The sequence below is a fragment of the Rousettus aegyptiacus genome, unplaced genomic scaffold (assembly GCF_014176215.1).
Source record: "Rousettus aegyptiacus isolate mRouAeg1 unplaced genomic scaffold, mRouAeg1.p scaffold_m13_p_3, whole genome shotgun sequence".
NCBI classification, from domain to species: domain Eukaryota; kingdom Metazoa; phylum Chordata; class Mammalia; order Chiroptera; family Pteropodidae; genus Rousettus; species Rousettus aegyptiacus.
In genome coordinates, this window is record NW_023416306.1 from 151,314,472 (window position 1) to 151,339,772 (window position 25,301).

The window sequence follows — 25,301 nt, forward strand, 5'->3', positions numbered from 1 at the left end:
CAGCTCCCACAGGGGGCTGGCTGTGTGTTTAGCCTGTAAGCCTTTCTCTGTTGGAAACTTCCTTCTAGATAAATACCAAGTCAAAGCTAAGAAAACCTTACTCCCACACCCAAAACCTGAATTAATGCTCTCTGCCTTCAGGTGACCAAGGACATGTCTGGATCTGGGCTCTTGTCTCAGATGGCATCTCGTAGCTGTTCCAGGATTTCTCAATAGTGTAACCCTTGATATTCTAAACGGGATACTTCTTTGTTACAGGAGGCTGTTCTGTGCATCATAGGATTTGGCAGCATTCCTGACCTTTATCTGTTAGATGCCAAAACTCCACCTCAAAATTGTGACAACCAAAAATGTCTACAGACATTGCCACATGCCCCCTGTCGCGGGGAGCAGAGAATCAGCCCCACTGAGATTCTCTGGGACCCCCTGATGTCCCTGCTTCAGAAGGTGGCCGTGGCTGGGGCTCAGCTTGCACCCAGACACCAATTGCCGTGGAGTCACAGTTTCAGCTAACTCTGTAGGCTGCGGAGCCACCTCACCCCACTGCCATAACGTGGGGCTTCCACAGTACCAGCCTCTAACATGACTTTCTAAATCTTGCTGTGGTTGCTTTTGTCCCAGAAGAGTGCCTTTGTGTGGCATCGCTGAGATGACCTTGACTCCACTGGTGTCATAGCCTGTGAAGAACTAGAAGCTTCTCTGTGACAAAGGGACAGGAATGGCCATCCTGCTATGCCGTGAGGGTCCGTACTAGCAATGCCTGGCCTTCAGAGGGTGCTTCAGTGTTTGCCGTTCCAGGACAGTATGTGTGGGACCATCATTCCTTGGGGCTAGTTGCTCAGGTCCAGTGGTTTTAAGCATGATGGTCCAGGTAGGGGAGGGAGAGGAATAGAGATCCCCAAACTCTAGCTCTGGGGATTCAGATTCAGTAGTTCCAGGTAGATCTGAAGAAACTACATTTTGAATAATGTGCAAGTGAACTAACTGACTGGGTCTCTGAGGATTTGGTGGAGCCACTGTCCGTCACTCAGATGGACCTGAGAGCTCATATTAGAAGATTCACCCAACTTTATCTTATCCTTGAGGTGTGAGGAAAGAGCCTGAACCAGTCAGCGTGAGGGAGGCCTACACTGGGCAGGTGTGCTGAGGGGGAAAGAGAAACAGCTGAGGTGGGGGAGGGGAGGCTGGCAAGGCCCATTGTTTGTTTGTTTTCCAGGGGTCAGGGAGGGGCCCCACCTGGTGCCATCTCATTATGCTTGAGAGGCTGCCACACTGAAGACTATTCCAACCAGCCACTCCTCACTCCCCCGTTTGAAGCCTCCCTGCATCTCCGCCCGGAGGAGATTTGATTTTATTCCCAGCAGCAATATCTGGCAACTTTTCAATATGACACAGGGGTTTCTCATTAGAGCCACAAGGAAACTCCCAGACAGAGAGGAGGAGGGAGAGAGGCCGGGTGTGTGCAGTAGATAAAGCAGCCCGGAGGCCTGGTCTGTCGGTGGCTCTGTGGGGGTGGGGAACGGGGCGGGTGCCCCGCCCCCCACCCCGGGCAGCTGGCCTCCGGTGTGATTGCTGTGCTCACCTGGGGTGAAAGCTGAGCTCTCTCAGGTGGGCATTCACATCCCTATGCCGGATCTGGTTTCCCTGTGCCTGCTCCAGGTGAGCCGTGGTAATTAGCCAGAAGCCATCAGGCAAAGGACCTTGTCCCCTTGAGAGCTGGTCCATCCCGTTTTTCACTTAGTTCCTGAGAATTGACACTGGAGAGCGGTGGGAGGGCTGGTGATCTCGCAGATCCAACCTCTGAAAAGGCGAGAGTGGGGATTGGGTCAAAAGGTGCAGGCAGGTCCAGCGGGGAAGGGAATAAGGAAGCATCAGGAACTAAATGAGCAGAACAGAACAATTTAGGGAGTGGGTGTGGACCATAGGGGTTTGGGTCCTGCCTCTGCCATTTCCTGTGTGATCTCGGGCAAGTTGCTTTATCTCTCTGTGCCTCTCTGCCACATCTTTAAAGCGGAAGTAACAGTTAATTCACAGGGTTAATGAGTTAATCCAGGCATGAGCTGGTCCATTCCTGACACATGCAATGAATGTGAACAATCATTATCTTCCAGTGGGGCGCTTACTGGTGCTTTGGAAAGGAGCAGAATTCAAATGCATGAGATAGAATGAACAGGATGTAGGGTGTTCTGAGGAACAAGGCACAGGCCAAGGAGGAGGCTGGCCTTGCAGGTGGCAGCATTGTGCCGATGCAGTTCTTCCCTCCCTCTTTCTTCTCGGTCTCATGAACAGAGAGCCCTGCCTGCTGCCTAAGACTGGTCCTGCTGTCCACAAGATGTGTGTCCCCTTTGGCTGCCTCCTCTGATACTCATAATCCGGTGCCTCGAGGAGGGCGACCTACATGAAGAGGCTGGCTCTTCTGTATAGATTTTCTCAGGTCATCCCGATTTCAACTATTCTGTTCTATCGTCCCCATGAGTGGTTAAACGTTCCCCAAATGCCAACATCATGGCAACCAAACTACATTTCCTTTTACACCTGGAAATAGTAAAAAGCTCATCTGAGATGTTACCCAATTTTTGCTTCAGGAAGTATGGTTCCTGCTCATTCAAATGAATTCTCCAGATAAATAATACCACCGTAAGCTTTTTATTTTAACTATTTTAAATGAGAATCTGTCTTAAATCTAGCTCACGAGCTTGCCTTCTTAAAAAAGGACACACATTTCAGTTCATTTCTCTTGATGACTCAGGCTCAGTGTTCTTATACTGTACTTTAAAATTCTGTCAGCGGTCAGGGTCTTATCAAGTGCCACAAACTGATTCCCTTTCCCAAAACTACCCCAGACCATTAAGTTATTTGAGTCTCTGCTTTTTAGTTATTGTTTTGTTTTCTTGTTGCTGTCAACATCCTTGTCTCTAGGAGCCCTTCCACCTCCCTCACAACCACTGTTTCCAATCCATAGCATACCATGTGTATCAGTTAGCTATTGCTGAGTAACAAACTACCCCCAAATGTAGTGGCTTCAGACAACAGGCATTTACTGCTGCTCACGTGTCTGTGTGCCAGCTGGCTCTTTTGGGCTTCCCCTGGTGTCTGTGTGGAGCTGAGGGTAGAGTAAGCAGCTTGTTAAGCTTGGCTGGTCTCTCTCACATGTTTGGCTTCAGCTGGTTTAGGATGACCTCCACTGGGACAGCTAGCTGCCCTCACATGGTTTCTCACCTTCAGCAGACTACTTTGACCTTGTTCACATAGAGAGAACAGGATTTCAAGCGACAGAGCAGAAATGTGTCAAGCCTCTTGAGGCTTGAAACTGGCACTCAGTTACTTCTGCTTCATTTTATTGGCTAAAGCAAGTCACAAGGAAAGATGACAAGCCTTGAGGTAAAGAGTTTATTTTGTTGTAGACTCTGCTCAGAGACCCTTTTGGACACTTATCTCACCTATGTTCTCTAATAGTGGAAGTTGCCAAATAAAAGAGGTCTTGCTCGTCTTTGCGGGAGTCCTCAAGGAGTCCCTTTTTTATTCACCCAAGTCTTATACAACTTGACAGACCAACTTTTAGAATACAGAAATCTATATTCTAGTTCCAAATGGTCTGGAAAGTCTCTGTGTTTTGCTGGCTATCCCCAGAGACTTCTCCCTACCCACAGTGGCGCTGAGCAGGTCCCTGTAGGAATCCCACCACACACTGCCCCACATGGAGAGATAGAGTTGTGTCACTGTATGTTTGCTCCTGTACTTGGCTCACCCTGACACTATCCTGGGAGCCATTTGTGCATCACAGCTGACTGCTGAATTGATTTTTTTATCATCATCTTGACCATCTCGAGATCACCACTGTTCCCTGAAGTTGGAGGCTGGTTCCTCCTCTGCCTCCTAACCCTACATGATTATGGAATATAATTAATGAAACGAGTTAGGATAACAAGGGACTGAATACCTTAAGTGTCTATTAAAACCCTACTAGGGCGATAGAAATCCATGAACTTAATGTCTAATGATAGTTTGGAGAAGAGGGGGAAAAAGGAGCCAAAGAGGTCGTTACAATTTTGCTTTTATATGATTCTAGACACCTTGGGGTCCTCCTTGCTACTCCTTTTCCAAGCCCACATTAGGTGACAGAAAAGAAAAGATCAGAGGTAACATAGTCAGGGTGATTGTATCCAGACCAAAATCCGGAAGGGCCGTGATACCCGGCCTGGCATATGCTCTTTTTGCCGAAGGGCCAAATTCACACTCACAGCCCTTCACTCTGCCCAAGTTTCTCTATTGATTATATTTTCTCTGGGGACCTGCAATGAAGGAGTTCAGTTCTTTTATTCATGTTCTCTCTCCCTCCCCGCCTCTTCCAACGTGAAAAACAAATTAGATTAATTAATTAATTAATTAGAAGAAACCGAACTTTCTTCTTCCGTCTCTGCCGTGCTGCTCTGCTTTTCACTTCCCTTTTGACTCAGCTCCTCTTCCTGTCTGGTTTCCTCCTCTGCGTCATCACTTGGAGACTGCACATACCGAAGCGGGTGCAAATAGACCCTCCCGTTCGCTTGTTTCCACATTACAGCTTTCTTCCCACTTAGAGGCCCTGATTTCCTAAAGAGTGTTTTAGCACATTTTTATTGAATGTTTAAAGTAGGAGCAATGATCACTACGCCATAACGCTTTACATTCCATGCCTTATTTTCCCTTGACCAATCACTGCAAGCCAATCCTCACCGTCCTTTTCCCTGGAGCCTAAGAGTATCTCCCCTCAGCTTCCCCGTCACCTGCTCTGTAGATCAAATTCCATACATGTACTTCTCTCTTGGGATTCTGTGTAGGGAAAACCCCAGTCTTCCTTCACTAGTGCTTTACCTTTACTCTCTCACTACTATCACACTCACAATACTCTGACACCAATATGTGGGTTTTCTCCACACCACGCAACTCTCTGCCACCAGCTTACTCGGTTCCGACACTGGCTACCTGGTGATGGTATCAGATCCCACAGGCGAAGGGCTCAGTCCCACAACACTGCTCCCCACTACTTCAGAAGCCAGTCCCAAGTAGTAGGTCCCTAGGTTACCCACAACCTCTGTCCAGGTTAGCTCCAAATCAGAGGTTCCCACAACCTCCTCCTTGGATTCGATTAATTTGCTAGAGCAGCTCACAGAACTTGGAGAAACACTCATGTTCACCAATGTATTAAAGGATATGATAAAGAATACAGATGGACAGCCAGATGAAGAGAGATGTAGGAGGAGGTTTGGGAAGGTCCCCAGTAGAGGAGCTTCTGTTCCCGTGGAGTTGGGGTGCGGTACTGTGTAACCCTCCCAGTACGTGGATGTGTTCGCCAACCTGGTAGCTCTCCAAACCCAGACTATTTGGCTTCCAGTCATAGATGTGATCAATCATTAGCTCTATTTCCAGCCCTTCTCTTTCACAAGAGAATGGAGAGGGTGCTGCTTAAAATCCCAAGCTTCTAATCATGGCTTGGTCTTTCTGGTGACCAGCCCCCATTCAGGAAGCCACCAAGGGTTACCTCATTTAAACAAAAGACACCCCTATCACCCAGGAAATTCCAAGGGTTTCAAGAGCCCTGGATCAAGGACTTGGGTCAAAGACCAAATATTTAAGTTTTCTGTTTTCTCTCAGATTTCTTCCTAGTCACCCCTTGACCCATAATGACAGCATCTCCTCTGTCTCTAACTTACCTGTCACACTTCTTTTGTCATGTTTTATATAATCTGTAGCAAAATTATGAGTCTTTATTATTGTTGTTGTTGTTAAGGGAGAGGGGATAAAATCTAAAACTTTTTTCTTAGTATTTTTCAAGTTGTTGGACTAAGTTTTGTAAATTCTCTTTTATTATTTTCTTCCTCTCCAGGGTTATCAAAGATAGGACATAATTAGCAATCTAAGTTGGAAAGTTTCTGTATTAATAGCCCCCATTATATACATAATGTATGTATAATAACCCCTTATATAATATGCATGTATATATAATAACCCATGACTGGGTAATGTAGTTAGAAGCCATGACTTTGGTGTTAGCTCAGTGTCAGCATTTTCCTGTGACCCAGAAAGCTATTCACTATTTCATGACACCAGTAGGTGCTGAATAATGCACCCCTGACTTTCATGTGGCAAATTTTTGCCACTTACTATAAGTAAATGGGCAGCAGTATGTGGACAAATCAGCCAGCTCCACACCTCCATCCAAGAACTATTTCAAAGTTCCTGATGATGGTGGGTAGTACGCTTGCTAACAGTCGGTACGTTAGCATCTTCTAATGATGTGTAAGTTTATAATTTAAAAATAACAAAAAAAAACATATATTAATAATAAAAAAAAAAAAAGAGGCAGAGATAAGGAGGAAGGGATGTTAAAAATGCTTAAAGGGAAATACTGTTCCTCTCGGGCTTCCTCTGGGTTTTCTGTGTTTATTCTTTCCATCTCCTGTATTATTCCGCCTGGGCCGCCATATCAAAATACCAAAGACTTAAACAACAGACATCGACTTTCTCACAGTTCTAGAGGCTGCAAGTTCATGATCAAGGTGCCAGCAGGGCTGGTTTCTGGTGACAGCCTTCTTCCTGACTTGCAGCTGGCCGCCCTCCCCCTGTGTCCTCACATGGCCTTTCCTCTGTGCTCACACGGAGGAGAAAGAGCTCTGGGCTCTTCCTCTTCTTATAGGGACGGTTCTATCAGAGGTCCCCACCTGTAACCTCAATTAACCTTAATTATCTCCTTAACGGCCCCGTTTCCAAAAACAGTCACATTGAGGGTTAGGGCTTCGACATATGAAATTTGGGGGGGACACGATTCAGTCTGCAACACCTCCCAATTCTGCTTTTGTGGAAAGAGCTTTGTAGAATGCTCGACACATACTAGCACTCAAGTTACAATGCCCCACAGACAGTTGGGTGCCGGATGTTCGATAAAGCTCTTTCCAGGTCTCTCTTTTGTGCTTTTCCTGTCCTACTTGAAGCCTTTCTGTCATTACTGATATTGACTTTGGACTCAAATGGTACTTTGTATCAACCATCGCTGTTGCCTGCCTGGCCTTTTTATCATCTTCATGTGTCCCTAGCAGCCTGTTCATCTTGTGTGTGCACTGCAAGGAAGTGCATGCTCTGAAAAGAGGAAACCTCTCTGGCCAGTGCTACAGAGGGCTGCCTCAATGAACCTGACTTCACATTCCCATCACCTTCACCGCTGTTTCAGCTGTATTGGTTTGGTTCTGAGCAATGGGACCCCAACGGGAACTCGACGCAGCTAAAAGGAGCATATATTGGCTCACAGAGTATAAGGAGGGGCTGCGGAGTTGAACTCCGAGAAGCACAGAGATGCCACTAAGCTCAAGAATAGCTGGAGGCAGCTTCTGACTCCTTACGTCCGGTGTGGGGCTGGGATTCTGCATTTCTAACGAGCTCCCAGGTGATAGCTCTGGTGCTGGTTTGTGGACCACACTCTGAGTAGCAATGAGATAGAATGGCTGATTTCTTCACAGTTGCAGCAGTAACCTAATGGGTCATGCTTGCCCTTTGCAGTTCCGTAGTAAGAACTGTGGCTCTGAATTTGCCATTGCAGAGGGAACGTGACATGCAAGCTGCCAATGGTGAGGGGAAAGCTTTGTTTTTTCTCCAAGTGGATCGATCAATAGCCATAAAAATTTCCATATCTTTTAGCCCCACATGATTCTACTTATGGATGTTAATTCTAAATAAATAACCCAAAAGATGTAAAATCCAATGTGAATAATAGTGTCCTATAGTACTATGTATACTAAAGAAAAGTTTGTGTCTAATATAGAGGAAATGATTATGATATTACAAAAAATGCACTCAAGACAGTATTGTGAACATATGTTTATCTTCTCTCCCTCCCCAAAAGCAAGATATCAGAAGAGGAATAAAAATGGTATGAACTCACAAGGTCAACAAATTAACGAATTAATGGTTTCAACAAGTGTGTCAAAAATATAAAGTCTAAGGAATTGGGGAGCATAACCACAGGCTTCTGTCTCTATTTGTAATGTTTTATTTTTTTAATTGGGTGATGAGTTCAAGGGTGATAGTCTTAGATTTTTATACCTTTTTTTCTACCTTTTTTATTTTTATACCTTTGTGTCTGCTTGAAATACTTCAAAATTTAATTTAAAAAAAAAATGAATGGGAACAGAGTGAAGGCCATCAAAACCTACATTTTAGGGGTGTGAGTATTATAATGATGTGAGCCAGTTTACCCAACAAAATCTGGTTGTGGCTCTTAAAGGCACCAGGGACGATGAAAGGCAGGAACACAGTTTGGGGCTAACCCTGCCAGATTGGGTAAAGTTTGTCTCTGGAGCCTCCTTGCCCACTAGGGACCGTCTCTCCCCAATTACTACCACTATGGGGCACAGGCAGTTTATTCTCCAGAGAAATTGAGCCACATCAGCTCAGAACTCAGGCACAACTCATTATAAAGGGCCAGCTGAAAACAAGAGAATTAATCGAAGGTCTACATTCTGAACTGTGGGACCCTCCCCTGTCCTGCTCACAGCCCTGCAAGAGCCACATGTGTATGCCCATAGACAAGAGACTGGCAAACTACAACCTCTGGGCTAAATTCACTATACCCCCTGTTTTTGGAAATAAAGTTTTATTGGAACAGCCACACGCGTTCATTTAAGAATTGCTGCTTGGTAATCTGCCATGATGTGGTTCGCAGTTCTCCCCTAGATGCCATCCTGGGAGCGTGCTTACTCATCCCCAGTGTGGCCAGTGCACATATCCACAAGTTCACTAAGAGGGGCAAGAGAAAGAGGGCTGCCTTTTATTCATATCAGTGGACTTTGATGGAAAGAGACAGGTGCGCCTCTGGAGTTAGTCATCACCGTGTGTCAGAGGATTTGGAGAACATTAATTAAGGAAGGATTTTCCCGATTAATGAAAAAAAAAAACTCAGCTTTATCTACCCTTGCTAGAAAGGTGTGCAGTGTATTGCATACCATGCAATGTATTATGTTGTGCATAATAAAAATTAAAAAGTAAAAAAAAAAAAAAAGAAGAATTGTCTACAGCTGCTTTTGTACTACAGCAGCAGAGCTGAGTAGTTGCAGCAGAAGCCAGCTGGCCTGCAAAGACTAAAACGGTTACTCTCTGGGTTTTGCAGGAAAAGTTTGCCTACCCCTGCTCTAGATAAAAATAGATGTCTCCAGAGGAAAGACTCCAGATTCCTCATTTGGAGATCTAGTGAAAAGACTGGCAAGCTGTCCCATAACCCGACAATGAAGCCCTTCAGTTAGCAGGTCCTGTCCACGCACACATTGAGCCTCCTAGGTTTTAGTACATCACTCATTAGCACAAATGGATGTCTAGAGATTTGCCAGACACTCAAGGAAGAACTCAATGTGAAGGAATGTAATCAAAACAAATAAACAGAGAAAGAAACTTGAAGGAACCAAAAAAACTATTCAAGAACAGAAGAAACTGAAAATAAAAATATAGAATTAATATCTTCAGAGATATGAGAAGATATTTCATTCACAAAACAAGAACTAAATACTATATTAAATACGAGTGAATTCTGGAAACTTAAGAAAATGAGAGCCACATTTTAAAAAAATAGGGAAAGATTGGAAAAACTGCCAAAAAAAACAAAAAAAAGAAAAATTGGAGTGAAAATTTAGGAAAATTATTCATTTGGGATTTCCAATATTTAACTAAAAAGAATTATAGAAAGAAAAACAAAGGGTATCACATTAGCAAAGAAATAATGTAATATTCCTGGGAAATATGTTTTTTCCTATCGCACATTGTACTCAGCACAGGGAATAAAACAATCAGCAAGGGCCATGGTGAAATTTCAGAGAATGATAGCAATAAAGAGAAGATGCTAAGTTTCCAGAGAGAAAAAAAAAAAAAACTATTTAGAATCAAAATGAATCCAGACTTCTCAATAGTAACACTGAATGCAAAAAAAAAAAAAAAAAAAAAAGGTTGAGCAAAACCTTCAAAATACTGAAAGAAAATTTTTTTTATCCAGCACTATCGCTCAAGTATAAAGTAGAAACATTTTTAGACCTGCAAGGACTCAAAATATGTAGCAGTAAGTTTCCTTTCTTAGGAAACTACTAAAGGATGTGTGTGCTTCAACACAACCAAGGAGTAAAACCAATAGACAGACATGGAATCCAGGAAACATGGGCTTCAAAACATATGTGAAGGAAGTCCCAGGATGATGATTTTGCATCAAGCCTATAGAGCAAACAGTCCAGATTGGAGCAAGAGGACTCAAAACTTTGACACTTTGACAAAGAAGGCCTCCAGGAAGCAGGGAGACAGAACTGATTGATTATCTGATGTATTTAAGATATGGAAAAAGTATTGCTAGATTTTTTTTACAGATTTGTTAGAACGCTTGAAAAAAGTAATATGCTCCTTAGGTCAGCAGCAAATAATTTTTATCTAGTTCAGTAATGTGGACACTGACTATTGATTTAACAAACATTGATATATAAATCTATTTGGAAGATCCTGGGAGTAAATGGTATGGGGAGTTGGGGATTGGTAAGTAGAAAGTTAAAGTCTCATCTAAAATTGATAAGTCAAGAGCAACTATAAATTTAATGTAGAAATATACAGGTAAATGTTAAAAGAAACAGAAGGGTAGAGAGTGAATGCCGCTGTGGGGAGGAATAGGAGGGAAAAAATCATTGCGATTGCTGTTTTTGTGTGTGAAATCCTTTAGTACTATTTTATTGTTTTAACTGCATGCATTTTGATAAAAATACAATTTGTGCTTAAAAAGATTATATGGCTATTTCCATTATAACTAGAAAAATGAAGCCGCTTTTTAGAAAAATGCTTATATTAACTCCTATGCTTTGCTAGGATTTAAGTCTTTACAATAAGTGAGTCTTCCAGCTGGGAATGCTGGGCTGGCAGCCTGGAGGAACTGTAGCATCCTGTGTGTCCCAGACACCTCGAGATCTGTAGCATATGTAGTCTAAAGGGTTATACAAAAGCAGTTTCAGGCCAGCGTGTCAGTAAGGCTATCGTGACCAGGGAGGGATGCCCCAAGGTCCAGGGAAAGAGTTAAGAGGGGAAAAGATACACAGTGCATCTGAATACAGTGACTGCAGAATGCAAGACCATATGTCCACAATGAGAAGGGGACAAGGGCAGATGAAAACAGTTCAACTCGTCGGAAGTGGGAGTGGTGGTAATTTTTTTCCCTTTAGTTTAGAATTATGTTAAGACTGCTCTAATGTTTATGTGAGATTCATAGGAAATCAGTGGCATTCTTTGCTCTGCTTCCCTCCTACAGTTTAATCGCTTACACGGAACAGTATGTGGAATACGATCCTTTGATAACGCCAGCCGAGCCATCCAATCCCTGGATCAGTGACGATATCTCTTTATGGGACATAGAAATAAGGTAAAAAAGAAAAAAAAAAGGTTTAATGTTTGGGAGTGGGAGAGATGTGGAAAAAATTTGTGAGATTGTGACATTACATTATCCCCTATCTTAATTTGACTTGATGACCAGGACAGAAACTCGAGTCACTTCCCCACTGAGTTCTCCTTATAGCTTTGATTCGTACATGGATCCTTTGTGGCTTCCCTCTGGCCTCTCTCTGACCCTGTGGATGTCATGATAACGAGGACAGTCCCTCACATTTCCTAGTTTTGATTGCTGGAGGGGAAAGAACCTGTAGGCCAATTTTTTAAAAAATATATTATTTAGCAGCAGCAATAATAGCCAGCATGTACTCAAGACTAGCTACATAGTGTCTTACATCAGGGAACTCCAACTCCTGGGCCGTGGACTGGTCTGTGTTCATGGCCTGTTAGGAACTGGGCCGCACAGCAGGTGGTGAGCAGCGGAATGAAACTTCATCTGTATTTACAGCACTAGCCTTACTGCCTCCGCTCCACCTCAGATTACCAGGCATTAGATACTCACAGAAGCACCAGCCCCTGGTGCCAAAAAGGTTGGGGACCACTTTGGAACCCCCACAACAGGTAAAGATTATTATTCTCACTGTTGAAAGATGACTAAATTGAGGCACAGAGGAGTTAATGAATTTGCTGGAGGTCACACGGCAAGTAGCTGCCAGAGTTAGGATTGGAAGCCAGGAGGAGAGAGAGTTCCAGAGCTGTGGTGTTCAGCACTCTGCTCTCCTGAGTAACTAGCAGCAGGAGTTCCATCCAGAGGCTCCTCACCTGTGAGAGAAGTTAGTGTGTTTCCTTAACAGGTGAGGAGCCGGAGCACAGACGGGCATGGGCCACGTTTACACATGACAGAAGGAAATGCACAGATTAATTTGGGGTGCTGGGCCCGTGCACCTCGGCCCTTCTGCCAGACGACTCTTTATTTCATTTCTCATTTCTTTATATCTCTTTCATTCACTTTCATGCTTGTTCTTTTTCTGGCTTCTTTTCTCGAAATGGAAAAAACCTTATAAAGAGTAATAAAAGTCATAGGTGCTTATTATTAAAATGTCCAAACTAGTCAGACATACGTAATAAAGAAAATTTTCTTCATCCAACCCAATCTCCTTTTCCAGAAAGAGACTGTGTTTATAGTCTAATGCCATGGTTCCCAAACCTCACCAAGGCAGCCCGAGCCATCGCCAGGGACCTCACAGCTTTACCTCAAGACATTCTACATCTTCGAGGGAAACACAGAGATGTGGGACATATTTCAGATACTGCATAAACTGCTAGTTAAGATAGTTCACAGATTTCAGCATTCGGTCATATTCCATTCCCTCCGGTGGCATCATATCTTTGCAAAGCTGAGGTTTCAGGGCAGTTACTGTGAAGCGCTGTACCGAAATCAACACGGGATAGGAAACGAGGGTGGCAGAGTTCAATCTGATTCCAGTTTGAGATGTGCAGCGCTCAACAGTGCGCATGTGGGTATTTAAGAATGCCGTAACACATTCACTAGTCTTCCCATATGTATCTATTTCAAATAGTAACTGAGATGTTAGAACATAAAAATATATTAAGATCTTTGGACCTGGCATTTTAATAAATAAATAAACATGCCCTACGTCATCTCCTCTTATCTGATCCAAGAACTTAAATCTTTCTTTAACTCGGGATGTTTTATTTCCTTTTTTTTTTTTTTTTTTAAATTACTGCTACTCTTTTTTTCCATTCTGTCTTCTCTTTTCAGGAAATTTTTTTGTAGGAATTCTAGGGCTCTGGGATGGAGCAGCCACATCACTTTTCTCTTTCCTATTAGTCGTTTTATTCTCTATTCAAGGATAGAATTTCTTGGATTACTCTTCAGAGTCACCAGTTTGATTTTCAGTGGTTTCCATTCTGTGATTTTACACTTTAATGAGTTTTTCTTTCCCTACTGAGTGTTGGGAGGAGTGGTGGACAATCGTGCTTTTCATTTCTAGGAATTCTTAATATTTTTTGGATTTCTTTTTCTTGGTAGCCTGCTCTGTTCTATTGATGTTTATCCTCTTGAATCCTCCTGAGAGTAGGATACAGATTTTTTTTTTCATATTTCTCCTCTATTTCTGCCACTTAGTCTGTTTCACAGGGCATCATTGATCAGAGAATTGTTGTTTTCTAGTCATTGTTCCATTACTCCAATCACTGTTCAGAGCAAATCGTTTTGTACACCCAGCAATTTGGGGAACCACTGGTTTTCATAAATGAAGGTCTTAGCTTTCAACCTTGTTCATATATTAGAATCACCTGGAACATTTATAAAAAATATGAATACCCAGTCCCCTCCCCAGGCCAATTAAATCAGAATTTCTGACAGTGGGGCATTGTTTTGTTTCTTTGGGGGATGGGGGATGGGTGCTTAGAGTTTTTTGTTTGTTTTTTTGAAATCTTCACAGATGATTCTGATGTGCAGCCCTGGTCCAAATGGTCTATATCAGTAGCTGGTGAGAGCTTCCTCAGCAATTGTGTGGGTCACTGGTTCTGGAAACACAGGGTGCATCAGGATCAGCTAGGACGCTCATTAAGAATACAGATGCCCTGGGGTGGTTCTGGGTATCTGTAATTTCAGCAAGCATTCGAGTCATTCTAAGGCAAAGCAGAGTTTGAAAATTCGTAGTTTGGTTCACAGAGGCCCCCCTCCCCAACGCCGACCCCCCGACACACTGACCCCCCTCCCCCCACACACACACACAGCAGGCTCTCCTCTGAGCAGTTCATGTGGCTGTAGGGCCAGGAAAATCGGCAAAGTTCCCGTCTGGATCTCGGGTACAAGAACAGACAAAAAGACTGAGTCCCCTCTCAGAGTGGGGCTGGTGGCTCCGGGGGTCCATGGGTGGTAGAGCCCCCTACCCTTAAAGACCTTTCTGCAGCCAGATGCTGTGCTTTCAGGCCCTGATGGGGTTTCTGAAGTTCCTCAGTTTCCTCTCCATGATGCTCCCCAATAAGTCCACTCTTCTTTCTTTTGCGGAAGGATCTTAGGGGAACCTGGTTAGATCGACAGAAGCCAATGAGAAGCAGGGAAAACCCAGGATGTATTTAGAGGTCTTCCTGCTTTGCCAAGATGTGTTTCCCTTCTTTATTTGCTGTTCCTCCCCTAGGTTACTAAGCCACTGCCCTCCGGTCTTATTGCCCAAAATAGAAGCTGACCAGAAAACACTCCCCTTTTACTTAGGAGACCCTCCCTGCCATGCGGACACTGTGTCCCTCATTTCTGAGTTTCTTCCATACACCCCGTGTCTAATGCCCACCAACAGCCTCACCCTCCAGTCCTGCTGCTAGGAGCGTGGGGCTCTCCCAGGCCTGTTAGGAACATCCAGCTACTTTCATCTCAGATGGACCCACTGAAATCACAGGCAGCTCTCAATCAGCTGTCCCCAGTTCTGTTCATCTACTCCATACCTTCCCAGAATTTCTCAAAGTCTGTAATCTGCTTATAGGAAATTTCTTGCCTCTACATACAATATTGTTTTTGGTTTGGTTTGGTTTGGTTTGGTTTGGTTTGGTTTGGTGTTTTTTTCAATTATTATTATTCCTGGACCACTTCCCCAGACCCTCACATGGCTGGCTTCTCTTCTCATTCAAGTACCACTCAAATTGGAGTCCCTTCCTCAGAAAGGTCTTCTGTAACCACCTCACCTCCCAGTCATTCGATATCACATCCTTCCCCACCCCGCGCCCAGTTGAACTTCTAAATAGGTCTTCAAATTATTTTAATACCTAGACCCAAGTCTCGCACAGAGTAGGCATTAAAAAGTGTTGGTTAGGTAGAGGATAGATGGAGAAATGACTATTTCTTTAGTCATTTTATTGGTATTTTGGAAAAGAGGAAAGGTAAGTACATGAATTTAATTCACCATGTAACACTGGGATTTCCTTTTTTTTTCCTTGAAAGTTGACAAAAAGGCATGTGGTAGTTTGGAAAAATGGTGGCCACATGACCTCTTGGTTTATCCAAGCCTATCAACACTTTATCCCCAGGGGGGGTGCTACTGACCCCTACAACTAGTGCTCTGGTTCTGCTCATATTGTTTGGACTTTTACTCTAATCATAATGCCTAACCTAACGCCTGCGGCGTTCTGTCCATCTTCAGGGAGAACCAAGTCATTTAGATACAAGTGAAAATAAAGAGAAGCTGTGGGAGCCTGTTTCTTCTCCCAGCTGGACATTCTCACCCACTCAGATGCTGACAGTGGTTAGGAACCTGTTTTTGGAGAAGCACAGAGTCTGGGATCAATGCCAACATCCCACTTCAGCCTAGAGATGGTTCCTGTCCGTGGAACAAAGACTGAAGATGACCAGCAAAATAAGTCGGTTTTTTCTAAGTTTCAGTTAAATTCAACAACTATGTATTAAGAACCTACTGTGTGCTGAGTTGGGACATCAGCTGAAATGAAAAATTGGCTCGTTCGGAGGGTCACCTGTCTTTGCTATGTTTTGGATTGGGCTGCCCAGTGGGAGTCAGGAATTTGGCAAGCTCAGTAGGCACGGAAGACAAACAAGAGTCAGAGAAAAGACATCCATCTAGCAATTAGAAAATGCTGTCAGGATAAGGACACATCACCCACATCACTGTACACATTTTCTTATTGATTTCCTCTTAGCGTTGAACTTGCTGTGCGAAAAGCACTATGGTGAATACCAAGGTATGTGAGACATGGTCTCTGCTCTCAAAGAACTCACGTGCTAGCTGGAGAGACAAGGACATAAACCTTTAAAAAGCAAAATGATGGTACAGAACTATAAAAAAAAAAACATGTCATAGGGAAGCGTTTCTGCACAGTGGATGGAAATGAAAGAGGCTGTGTGTTCCGTGAATTATTTGAGTTGGGCCAAGGAAGAGTTATTGTTCTAGTCACCGAGGGGTGAATGTTCAGAGATATTTGAATTTTCAGAATGATTTTATAACCTCTGAGACCATTTAGTGGTAGCAACATGTTTAAATCTGATCTTGAACCTTAAAGGGGGTGATATTTGGAAATACCCAAGTAATGCAGGGTGTTTCTGAAAAGCTGTTAATAGAATAGATCCCAATGGCCAAAAGTACCAGATAAAAAGGAGCAGAGGTGGAACATCCAACTATAGAAATGAGATTGATTACAAATAATGGGTATTCAAAGGACCCCAGATAGTCTAGGTTGAATAGCATCACCCAAAAGCTCATGTCCTTCCCAGAATCTCGGAATGAGACTTTACTTGGAAATAGAGTGGTCACTGTAGAGTGAGCAGCCAGAGTCCTTTCTGAAGAAGGGACACCAATGCCAGGTCTGTGGTAGATGCGATCAGTTAAGATGAGGTCATATGGAGGAGAGTGGGCTCTGATCTGATATGACTGGTGTCTTTATAAGAGAAAACAGAGACTCAGACACAGAGGGAGAAGGCCATGTGGTGATGGAGGCAGAGACTGCAGAGACACATGTGCAAGCCAAGGAATGCCACATGTTGCTGGGAACACCAGAAGCTAGGAGAGAGACAAGGAAAGATTTGTCTCCCAGAGTCTTCAGAGAGAGCGTGGCCCTGCCAAAACCTTGATTTTGGACTCTTATCCTCCAGAACTATGAGATCATACTTTTTTATTATTTTAAGCCACCTGGTTTGTTGGTATTTTGCGATGGCCACCCTAGGAAACTCCCACACCAAAGGACCCTATCTCTCCAGACCACCTTGCTTCTGCTAAAGGCTGAGCTTGCCGCTTTCTGAGGATCCTGTCCTCTGCCCTAGGCCTCTGATTCAGTACCTAGTATGGTACCCCAAGCTTTCTGGTCTACCCCAAGAATGACCCTTCTCCCACCGCTGCCACCACCAATGAACCTGGTGGGGGTGAGTGTGGACTCCCAGCTTGAGCACCAGAAAGTGAGGGTGTTGGTAGTGGATGTGCATGCATGAGGCAATCATACATATCCCGAGAGACTTTCCACACCTGGCTCTCTGGGCACGGCCTTTGACCAGGGTGCAGCTTCCACCAGCGTCACCCCTGTAGAACTCTGCAAACCTGGCTGGCAAAGAGCAGATAGTTGAGCCCATCCCAGGTCCAAGCATGACCTTGGCAGAAAGAGACGATATCTTGCAGCTCTCTGGGGCTTACCTTTGCTGCTAGCCTCAACCCAAGGGGGATTTCTTTATAAACAGCACTTTTTGTCTCCTGGAAATCTATTGAGTTTGATTGGTTCTGTGGCTTGAGTTTGAGAGAATCCGGATCTGTCTTTTTGGCTTATTGGAAGAGGTCCAGCCTGGCACTTTGGAAGACATCGTTCATGGATTCCCCTTGTTTCACCCAGTGGACTTAGTTTTTACTGTGACTCCACTGGGCTAAGCCTAGAGGTGCAGAGTGTGCACAAGAGCCTCCCAAGCCCAATCACATACTCTTGGAATTAGAAGATCCTGCTGCTGGCAGTGGTTACATCTAGCAGTGCAGAACTAGAAGGGTTAGGTTCGAATCGCTTAAGTTCAGAGCCATGCTTTCCACCAGAGCAGCCACTTGCCACTTAAATTAAACTTTAACTATTTAGAATTAAATAAAATTTAAAATTCAGTTTCTTGGTCCCACTACCCACATTTCAAGTTCTCAGAAGCCACATGTGAGCACAGACATAGAATATTTCTGTCATCGCAGAAAGTTCTATTGACCAGCACTGATCTAGAGCTATCTGTTTTTCCAAACCTTTCAACACTCATGCTTTCTTCCTCTTTTTACTAAGTGTAATTTTCTGAGATAAATATTGAGAATGTGTCAGCTCCATATGCCAACACAAGGAAACATGATTTTATTTACTTAATGTTTGTTAGAGATAATAAAAAGTATGTGTCTATTTTTAAAAAGAGAAATAAGTATTATCAGACAAATGCTTCTCCGAGTTTAATGTGCACTTAAATCACCCAGAGGGCTTATTAAACTGTGGATTGTGATTCCACATGTCTGAGGTGGGCCCCGATATTCTCCTGCAGGCCCACAGAGCACTCCTTGAGCAGGAGATTATAGCATGTGACTTGTGAACTAGGACTATACCACTGCTTGAAGGGTCAGGGGAATAAATAAAGCAAGTGAACTATAAATGGAAAGACAGAAGCTGACGGAGATAGTTGCATCCTCCAACACCAAAAGAGTAAGACGAACCCACCCACCCCCGTCCCCGCCCCGCTGGCTTTGGTCCGAGAAGGATCCCATGGGTGTGACACAGCACAGCAGAGTTCATTGCTGCGCCCCGGAGCCACCCTGTCAGGACTTGAGTTCTGACTCCCTCACTTCCTAGTGTGTCCTTGGGCAAATTATCACCCAGCCTCAATTTCCCTCTCTGCCAAATGGGGATAACCCTAGTACATGTTTTACAGAGTAGTCGTGAGGACTCAGTGAGTTAACAAACATAAAACGCCTGGAACAATGCCTAGAACATCATAAACACTGTGCAAGTGGTTGTCAAATCAACAAATGAATGCAACATTCTGCTTCTAAACAACCAAATACGTTTTATCCTGGATGAGCCGATTCATTCCTTTCCAGTTGTACGTCACTTGGATCTAAACAGGACTCTGTTTCTCCCTCATAGATCGAAGGAGGTGTGGGAGGCGGGGACGACGTCTCAACTGAAAAGTTGTATTAAAGCAACCTCAGCTATGAAAAGAAAAAAAGAAAAGAGAAAAGTGAGAAATGATGTGGTTAAGAGTTAGGCCTTTAACTGACAGGACTATCCAGGGAAGCCAAAGCCATGGGATTGTCATATTTCCTATAGAAAGGGGGCCACTTGGCGTCCATCCTGGCGACCCTCACTTACATGCCTTTCTTAAAGAGATGTTTTACCGTTGGCTGATGTTGGTGTACAGAAGTGTGCTTTTAGAGTTTACACAGGTTTTATAGAATCCGTCATTTAAATTTGCAACATTTTCCTTTAGTGTGTGGCAGCAAAATAGATCTGAGTTGCTGGAAAGAATACGACACAGGTTTTTGCCTGGTATTGATGATTTTTTTAAACCTTTGTTTCACCCAAAAGCAAAGAGCCCAGCCAGCAGCGAGTAAAGAGATGGGGCTTCTCTTTTGACGAGATGTTGAAGGACCAAGTGGGGCGGGACCAGTTCCTACGATTCCTGGAGTCTGAATTCAGTTCAGAAAATCTCAGGTAACTCTCTCAAATGTCTGAGCTGTGTACAGAATGTGTATGAAGAAACTTGCATAATCAGTCACTCTCTCTACCTCCCCTTTCTGGTAAAATATTATGGTTCAAATTCAAATTCCAGCTTATGTGACAAAGGTTGAAATGTAGAAGAGCAAACTTTATGTGCAGCTTTGCTAACGCCATCCACTGACTAAGACCATAGAGCCATGGAGCTTCAGTGAGAGACAGCTCAGAGACCCTCTCCTTCAGAACTTCCCAAGTCTGGGTCCTAAATACTTGACAGGCCAACCAGAAGAAAAGAGGTTCGTGGCCTTGTTTCAAATTTTCAAAAAAGCAAAAGTAAATATCATCCACTAACTGCAGACATAACTATAAAAGCTAATTTAAAAGTGCTATTGTTTTGGGGCGGGGAGCATTCTGTTTCTTCTAGAGGTGATTACTCTGGTCACTTGATGCCAATACATCTGATTATTTCTATTGGTCTGTGACTCATCAAGATAAGGGAAAATGTACTCGTTAACAGTCAATGTTCAGGAGAAGGTAAAACCTTTCAGAATGTGAGGTTCTTCGAGAGAGGAAGGGAAGTGAGTTCAGGAAAAGGGAAAGGGCCCATGGTCATTAAAAAAAAGAAAAGAAATAAAATTGTAGTTTATTCAGGGTTTTATTGTATTAGATGTAGAGGCAGAGACCTATAGAAAATATTACTTATCTAAGACCATTTAGTGATCTTAGCCAACTGGTGACTTCTCAGTGGGTAAGATGGAAATCTCAGTGTTTTCTTGGCAGGTTTTCTTTTATGTGCAGGTAAGTTCCCATCTTCCAACGGCATTTTTTTTTTTTTCAGAACGGCTTTATTAATTTTTTTTTAATTTTTAAGTTCAAAAAAAGCATATTCTGTGGGCAAAGGACTGCCCACTCTGGTGCTAACGTGAGAAGTCTGTTACCTATTTGGAGTTAGAGACCTCATCAGTCCCATCCATCAGTCAAATGTTATTTATTACACACCTCTGCCATATGAAGCCCCACGAGAGTCTGCTGAGGGATGACAGAAAGTCAAGACGCGTGATCGTCGCTGCAACAACCTTGTAGGTCCTTGAGGAAAACACACAAGAAACTATTAAATCATTAATGGAAACGAGTATAAACTCTTAAGAACCATTTTGGAAGTGTTTTAAGGGGGAGTGTGGGCGGGAATGAATGTAAGCCAGAGTAGACAAGTCAAAAGCTGGACTTTGAAGAACACGCAGAATACTGATAGACGAATAAGAGGAAAAGAAAGTATTTTGAGCTGGAAGACTCTGTTTGCAAAGGCATGGCAGTGGGGCTCTCCCACATCATAAAGCCCCAGGAAGATGAGTAAATGCCAATTAACTGTATGTATCAATGCCTTTCTGGCAGCCATATGCCTATGTGAACCAGACAAGGTTGACTCTCTGATTTCAGGCTATAGCACACAAGTTCTTTCCTTACGCTGAGGTGTTATGCTAAACGCTTTCTCAGAGCTTCTTGTTAATTCCTAATGGGATATTTGTACCATAAGCCTTGCCTTTCAAGCTCTGCATTAGGGCAGTATTTAGACCAGTCTCGCAGGCTGTGCCTGGATGTGTGTCCTGCTTTGAAAGCCATACTCTCTGCAGCATCTCTGTGTGGCTAGTTCAGTCCTAGATCTGACCTCTAGCTTGGTCCCCAGGAACCACCCCTGGGGGTTCTTCCCATTTCCCCATCCCTTCCCTGTCCCCTATGGGTCCCCAAGATGGAGTGGCCCAGAGGCCACCTTCACCTAACTAGTTCTCAGTACGTGAGGGCCCTTATGGCCCTCTGTTACCTGCACTGTTACAGAAACTTTGAAGAATGGTCGCAGGGTCCTGATCATTACGAGGAAAAAACATCTGCTGGCTTAGCACTGCTCTGCCCAGCTTGAGTGTAGCCACAGCCACGTGACGGTTCAGACTAGCTTCATAAAATATGCCTTACATGTGAGGCCTGGAGCGCGTGGAGGAGTGTCCCTGGCAGGTGTTCCGCGCCTCTTCCTGCCATTACCTCTTGTGCCTCTGCCAGCAACTTCCTCCTGTGCCAGGAGGGCCGCATTCAGTCTTGGGTGAAAGAGTGTGTATGAGCATGTATGCGTGTGCTGGTGACTAATCTACACATGAATGCATAAATCCAGACTTAAAGAGGGTCCCCTCTGATCCGTGACAGGAGAGAGGAAAAGGAAAATAGAACAGACAGAGATAAAAAGTATCACTCAGGACTCAGGAGCTTCTAAAATCCTCTCCGGAGCTCCAAATCCCACATTTATGATATTCAGTATAATTGCATATTTGGGGGTGAAGCTCAGTTTTAAATTGTACTCCTTCAGGACTCTTCGGTCACTCGTAACCAGGTATTTTCTCCCCTTTTTCTTTGTATTCATTCCTTCGGCCACAGATATTGGCTTAGCACCTAGCATGACCCTGAACTCAGAGTGAAAAATGTTTCACTCATGTCCAGGCACAGCCCAGCCGGTGAAACTCCACCGTGGTCCATGCACATGGCAGCTCCTGGGGCCGGGCAACGTGGCACAGCTCGAAGGTCCCGCCCATCTGTCGTGCTGGCCACACTGGGGTTGGCCCTTCTTCCCAGGATCACTCGAGGGCCTAGGCAACTGGCACTGGAGCCTGAGAGGAAGAGCAGGAGACTGACCAGAACGCGGTTGGGCCTCTGCATGTGTCTTCCTGTGCTCCCTGGCTCCTCCCCGGTGTAAGGGGTACTAAGATCATAACATGTCTGCACAGTAATTGGAGTGCCAGTTAAGTAGCCACGTGGTTGAATCTATACCAAGGCTTCAGAATGCAGAACAGACAAGCTCAAAAGAGGCATAGGTAGTGTTGCTGTCACAGCAAAGAGTCACCCTGGACCTGAGATGTCTACGATAATACAATATAAGTTGCAGTCTCCTCTGATCTTTTGTTTTTGGCGGGATTAGCCTGTGAGATGAGGAAGGGGCATCATCTCCAGGGCCTGGAGGTGGCAGGGCCAGGGCATTTTGCCGCAGACAGCACAGCATGTGACAGCACACTCTCCGCAGCACTCTGAGCTGGGCCCCTAGAGATAGCTGTGCTGCTTAGAGCCTTTAGAATGCATGTGGCCTGTCCTCTCCACAAGGTGGGGGCCTCCCGGTTCTGAAGCAGGGACTTCTAGTGAGTTATCTGACCGTGTCCTAAGACGATGACAGGAACCCTTTGCCACCTTTAGCTCCTCTCAATCCCCCCCGCCCACCCCGCACAAATCTTTGTCCTCCTTGGCTTGACACCCTCTGCACATGGCAAGGTATGAGTTAAAAATCAAAACCCGCAGCAAAGAGCGTCCCCCGTACATTTTTTATGAGCTGCACCGTCTCCAGAGAGAATGGGGTTGTTCTTCTAACCTGCAGATTGATTATCCTGGTTCTGCACAGTGTCAGCTGAGGGGAGAAGCAATTAAAAAGAGCACAGGGGAGTTGCCAGGTTTGCCTCCAGAGCCCCCATCTCCGACGGTTGCCCCAAGTTCTATAAAGACCTCGAAAGGTTCACCAGACCCGGCGGGATTCACCACTAACCAAACACATGGTTCATCGAGACAGAAGTGACTCACACAATGTTGTGACAATCTGTGGCATTTCAGCCACTGCCGGGTGAACACGGCTCCACTTCCGTGGTGTGGTGCTGGCGGTGTTGCTAATGTTGGCGCCAGAGGGTTTCAGCCCAGCCAGAGCCTAAGTCAAGTCGGAGCCTGTGTTCCTGAGTCTCTGTTGACCAGCAGAGGGCACAGAAACCCTTCCTTCCGTGTGGAGTTTGCTTTTTCTCTGCAAAGCAACTAAAAGCCAGATTTTTCTAACCCATGAAAATTCTAGTTGACGAAAAGCTGTGTAAACTAGGAACAAAGGGGCTGCCCGGACCTCCCAGCAAAATGGAGAATGACCAACTGCTGTGTGGTTTCCCTTGGTCCAGCCAGCCGTGAGGGGAAAAGCCCATTTCCTGTCAGTATCCGGTCCTGAGCGAGCCAGGAGGCCACCTGGAGCAACCCCAGCCCGCCCACAGTTCCGCTGCTGCTCAGCCAGCCTAGTGGTATCTGAGCCCACGCTGCCTCCCCATAAAGCTCAATGTCCAGCCTGCATTCCTAAAGCTGTGGACATAGATAACATGGGGCACATGGGCCACCTCCCTGCACTCTGATGACTCGGGCCAGCAGGACAGGTGGGCTTCCTGATACCAGTGAGTCCTCGCAGCCTGCCAGTCATGACAGCCCTTCTGCGGCAAGCCACAGAAGCTTAGTGCAGGATGGGTGGATTTGATGCCTGCTGCTGACATCCTTCTCCCTGCTGGCGTCCTCGAGGAGGAGTGTACCTGCTAGCTTTTGATAAAGACAGAAGCTGCACAAGCCTCGACTGGGCCTTCCAGCCGTAGTAAACACGAGGAGAGGATGGCTCTTTCAGGGAGAGCAGGGCTGGGCGGCGGGGCTCAGAGCTCCAGCTCAGGCCTGTGGGCTTGCAGATGGCACACAAAACCAAAGCCTGTTCTGAATTTCAAATTGACACAAAGGTTCTTCAAAGCCGGTGGTGGTAAACACAGATGGGATGTCAGGATGCTGTTGTGACAGCATTTTTGCTGTCACCTGAGAGGGATAAGGCAGGTCATCTCCAAGGCAGACAGAAGGCTGAGAGGGTCTCCCTGCATGCAGTGAGAGGAAAGTACTGTCTCCTTCCTCCCTCCTTCCTCTCTTCCTCCTCCTCCAGCCCCTCCTCCTCCAGTATGCTCATTGTTTCTTCCTGCACCTTTTTTTAATTCTTATTTTTATGTGACAAAGGGAATCCTTTAATGTTTAATGCAAAGGTTTATTAAATTCGATTCTGAAATTTCCATTTACATCAGCTCCAGACCTTCTCTATACCCAGCTGGGCGATGTGCATTAACGTGACCTCCAAGTCATTCTATAAAAGGGACCCTGGGGCCTCCGGAACCAGGGGAGCCTGCACAACTCAGAAACTGCTGGTTCTCAGGGCCTTCCCAATGAGGCGCAATGGCTCTTCCTCAGGGCAGACTGGAACAAGGGACAAAAGATAGCAGAAGGAGACCCTGACTGAGGGAGCAGGAAGTTGCCCAGGTGTCATCCATTTGTGTGAGAGGTCGCAGGGTCTGGCAGGCTTGGAAGGACGCTGGCCTGCCGTGAGATATTGCTTCACTGGGAGAACTTGACCAGGAGGTGGTTCCCAAGGGAGGCCCATTCTCCCGTTCTTCCCAGCAGGAGACTCACTTAGTCAGGTGGGTTGCCCATTCTCACTCCTTGCAGTCCTTTGAAAAGCCCACACCAGCTTCTTCTTTAGAGCTGGTTTCCTAAATTCCTCCTGCCTGTCAAACACTGTCCTCCAGGTGAAGAAAACCTGTACTGTCACCTTTACACATTCAGCTGCCTCCTTCATTTCACGGCAGACCCGGAGGACGGGACAAGGAGAACTTAGGAACCTAGGGAGCAGGCCTGGGGGACGGAGGAGACCCACTCACTCGCCAGCTGGGTTTCCAGGGCCCCCCTGCACAACCGAGCAGGTGTGCAGCTCCTCCGTCTCCGCCCCTCTGGACTCTGGTTAGAGAGCCATTCGCGTTTCCCCTCCCGGGACAGCCGGAGGACATGAGCGCCAAACACCGGCAACAGAAAGAAAGAGAGCTGGTATTGAAGGGCAGGCGACAACAGACAGCAGTGGCACGCGCCCCAGGCAGCTTTTGCCCAGGCCACCCGAG

General features: G+C 45.2%; 1 protein-coding gene across 10 annotated transcripts in view; it reads left to right on the forward strand.

Moving 5' to 3' along the window:
- Positions 1-25,301, forward strand: part of RGS6 (regulator of G protein signaling 6) — a 450,793-nt gene that overhangs the window by 379,476 nt on the left and 46,016 nt on the right. For all 10 annotated transcript variants that reach the window (XM_016118653.2, XM_016118651.2, XM_016118656.2 and 7 more), the window contains exons 13-14: positions 11,294-11,404; positions 19,426-19,551. In XM_016118653.2, coding sequence (XP_015974139.2) covers positions 11,294-11,404; positions 19,426-19,551 — 237 coding nt within the window. The remainder of the gene's footprint in view (positions 1-11,293; positions 11,405-19,425; positions 19,552-25,301) is intronic.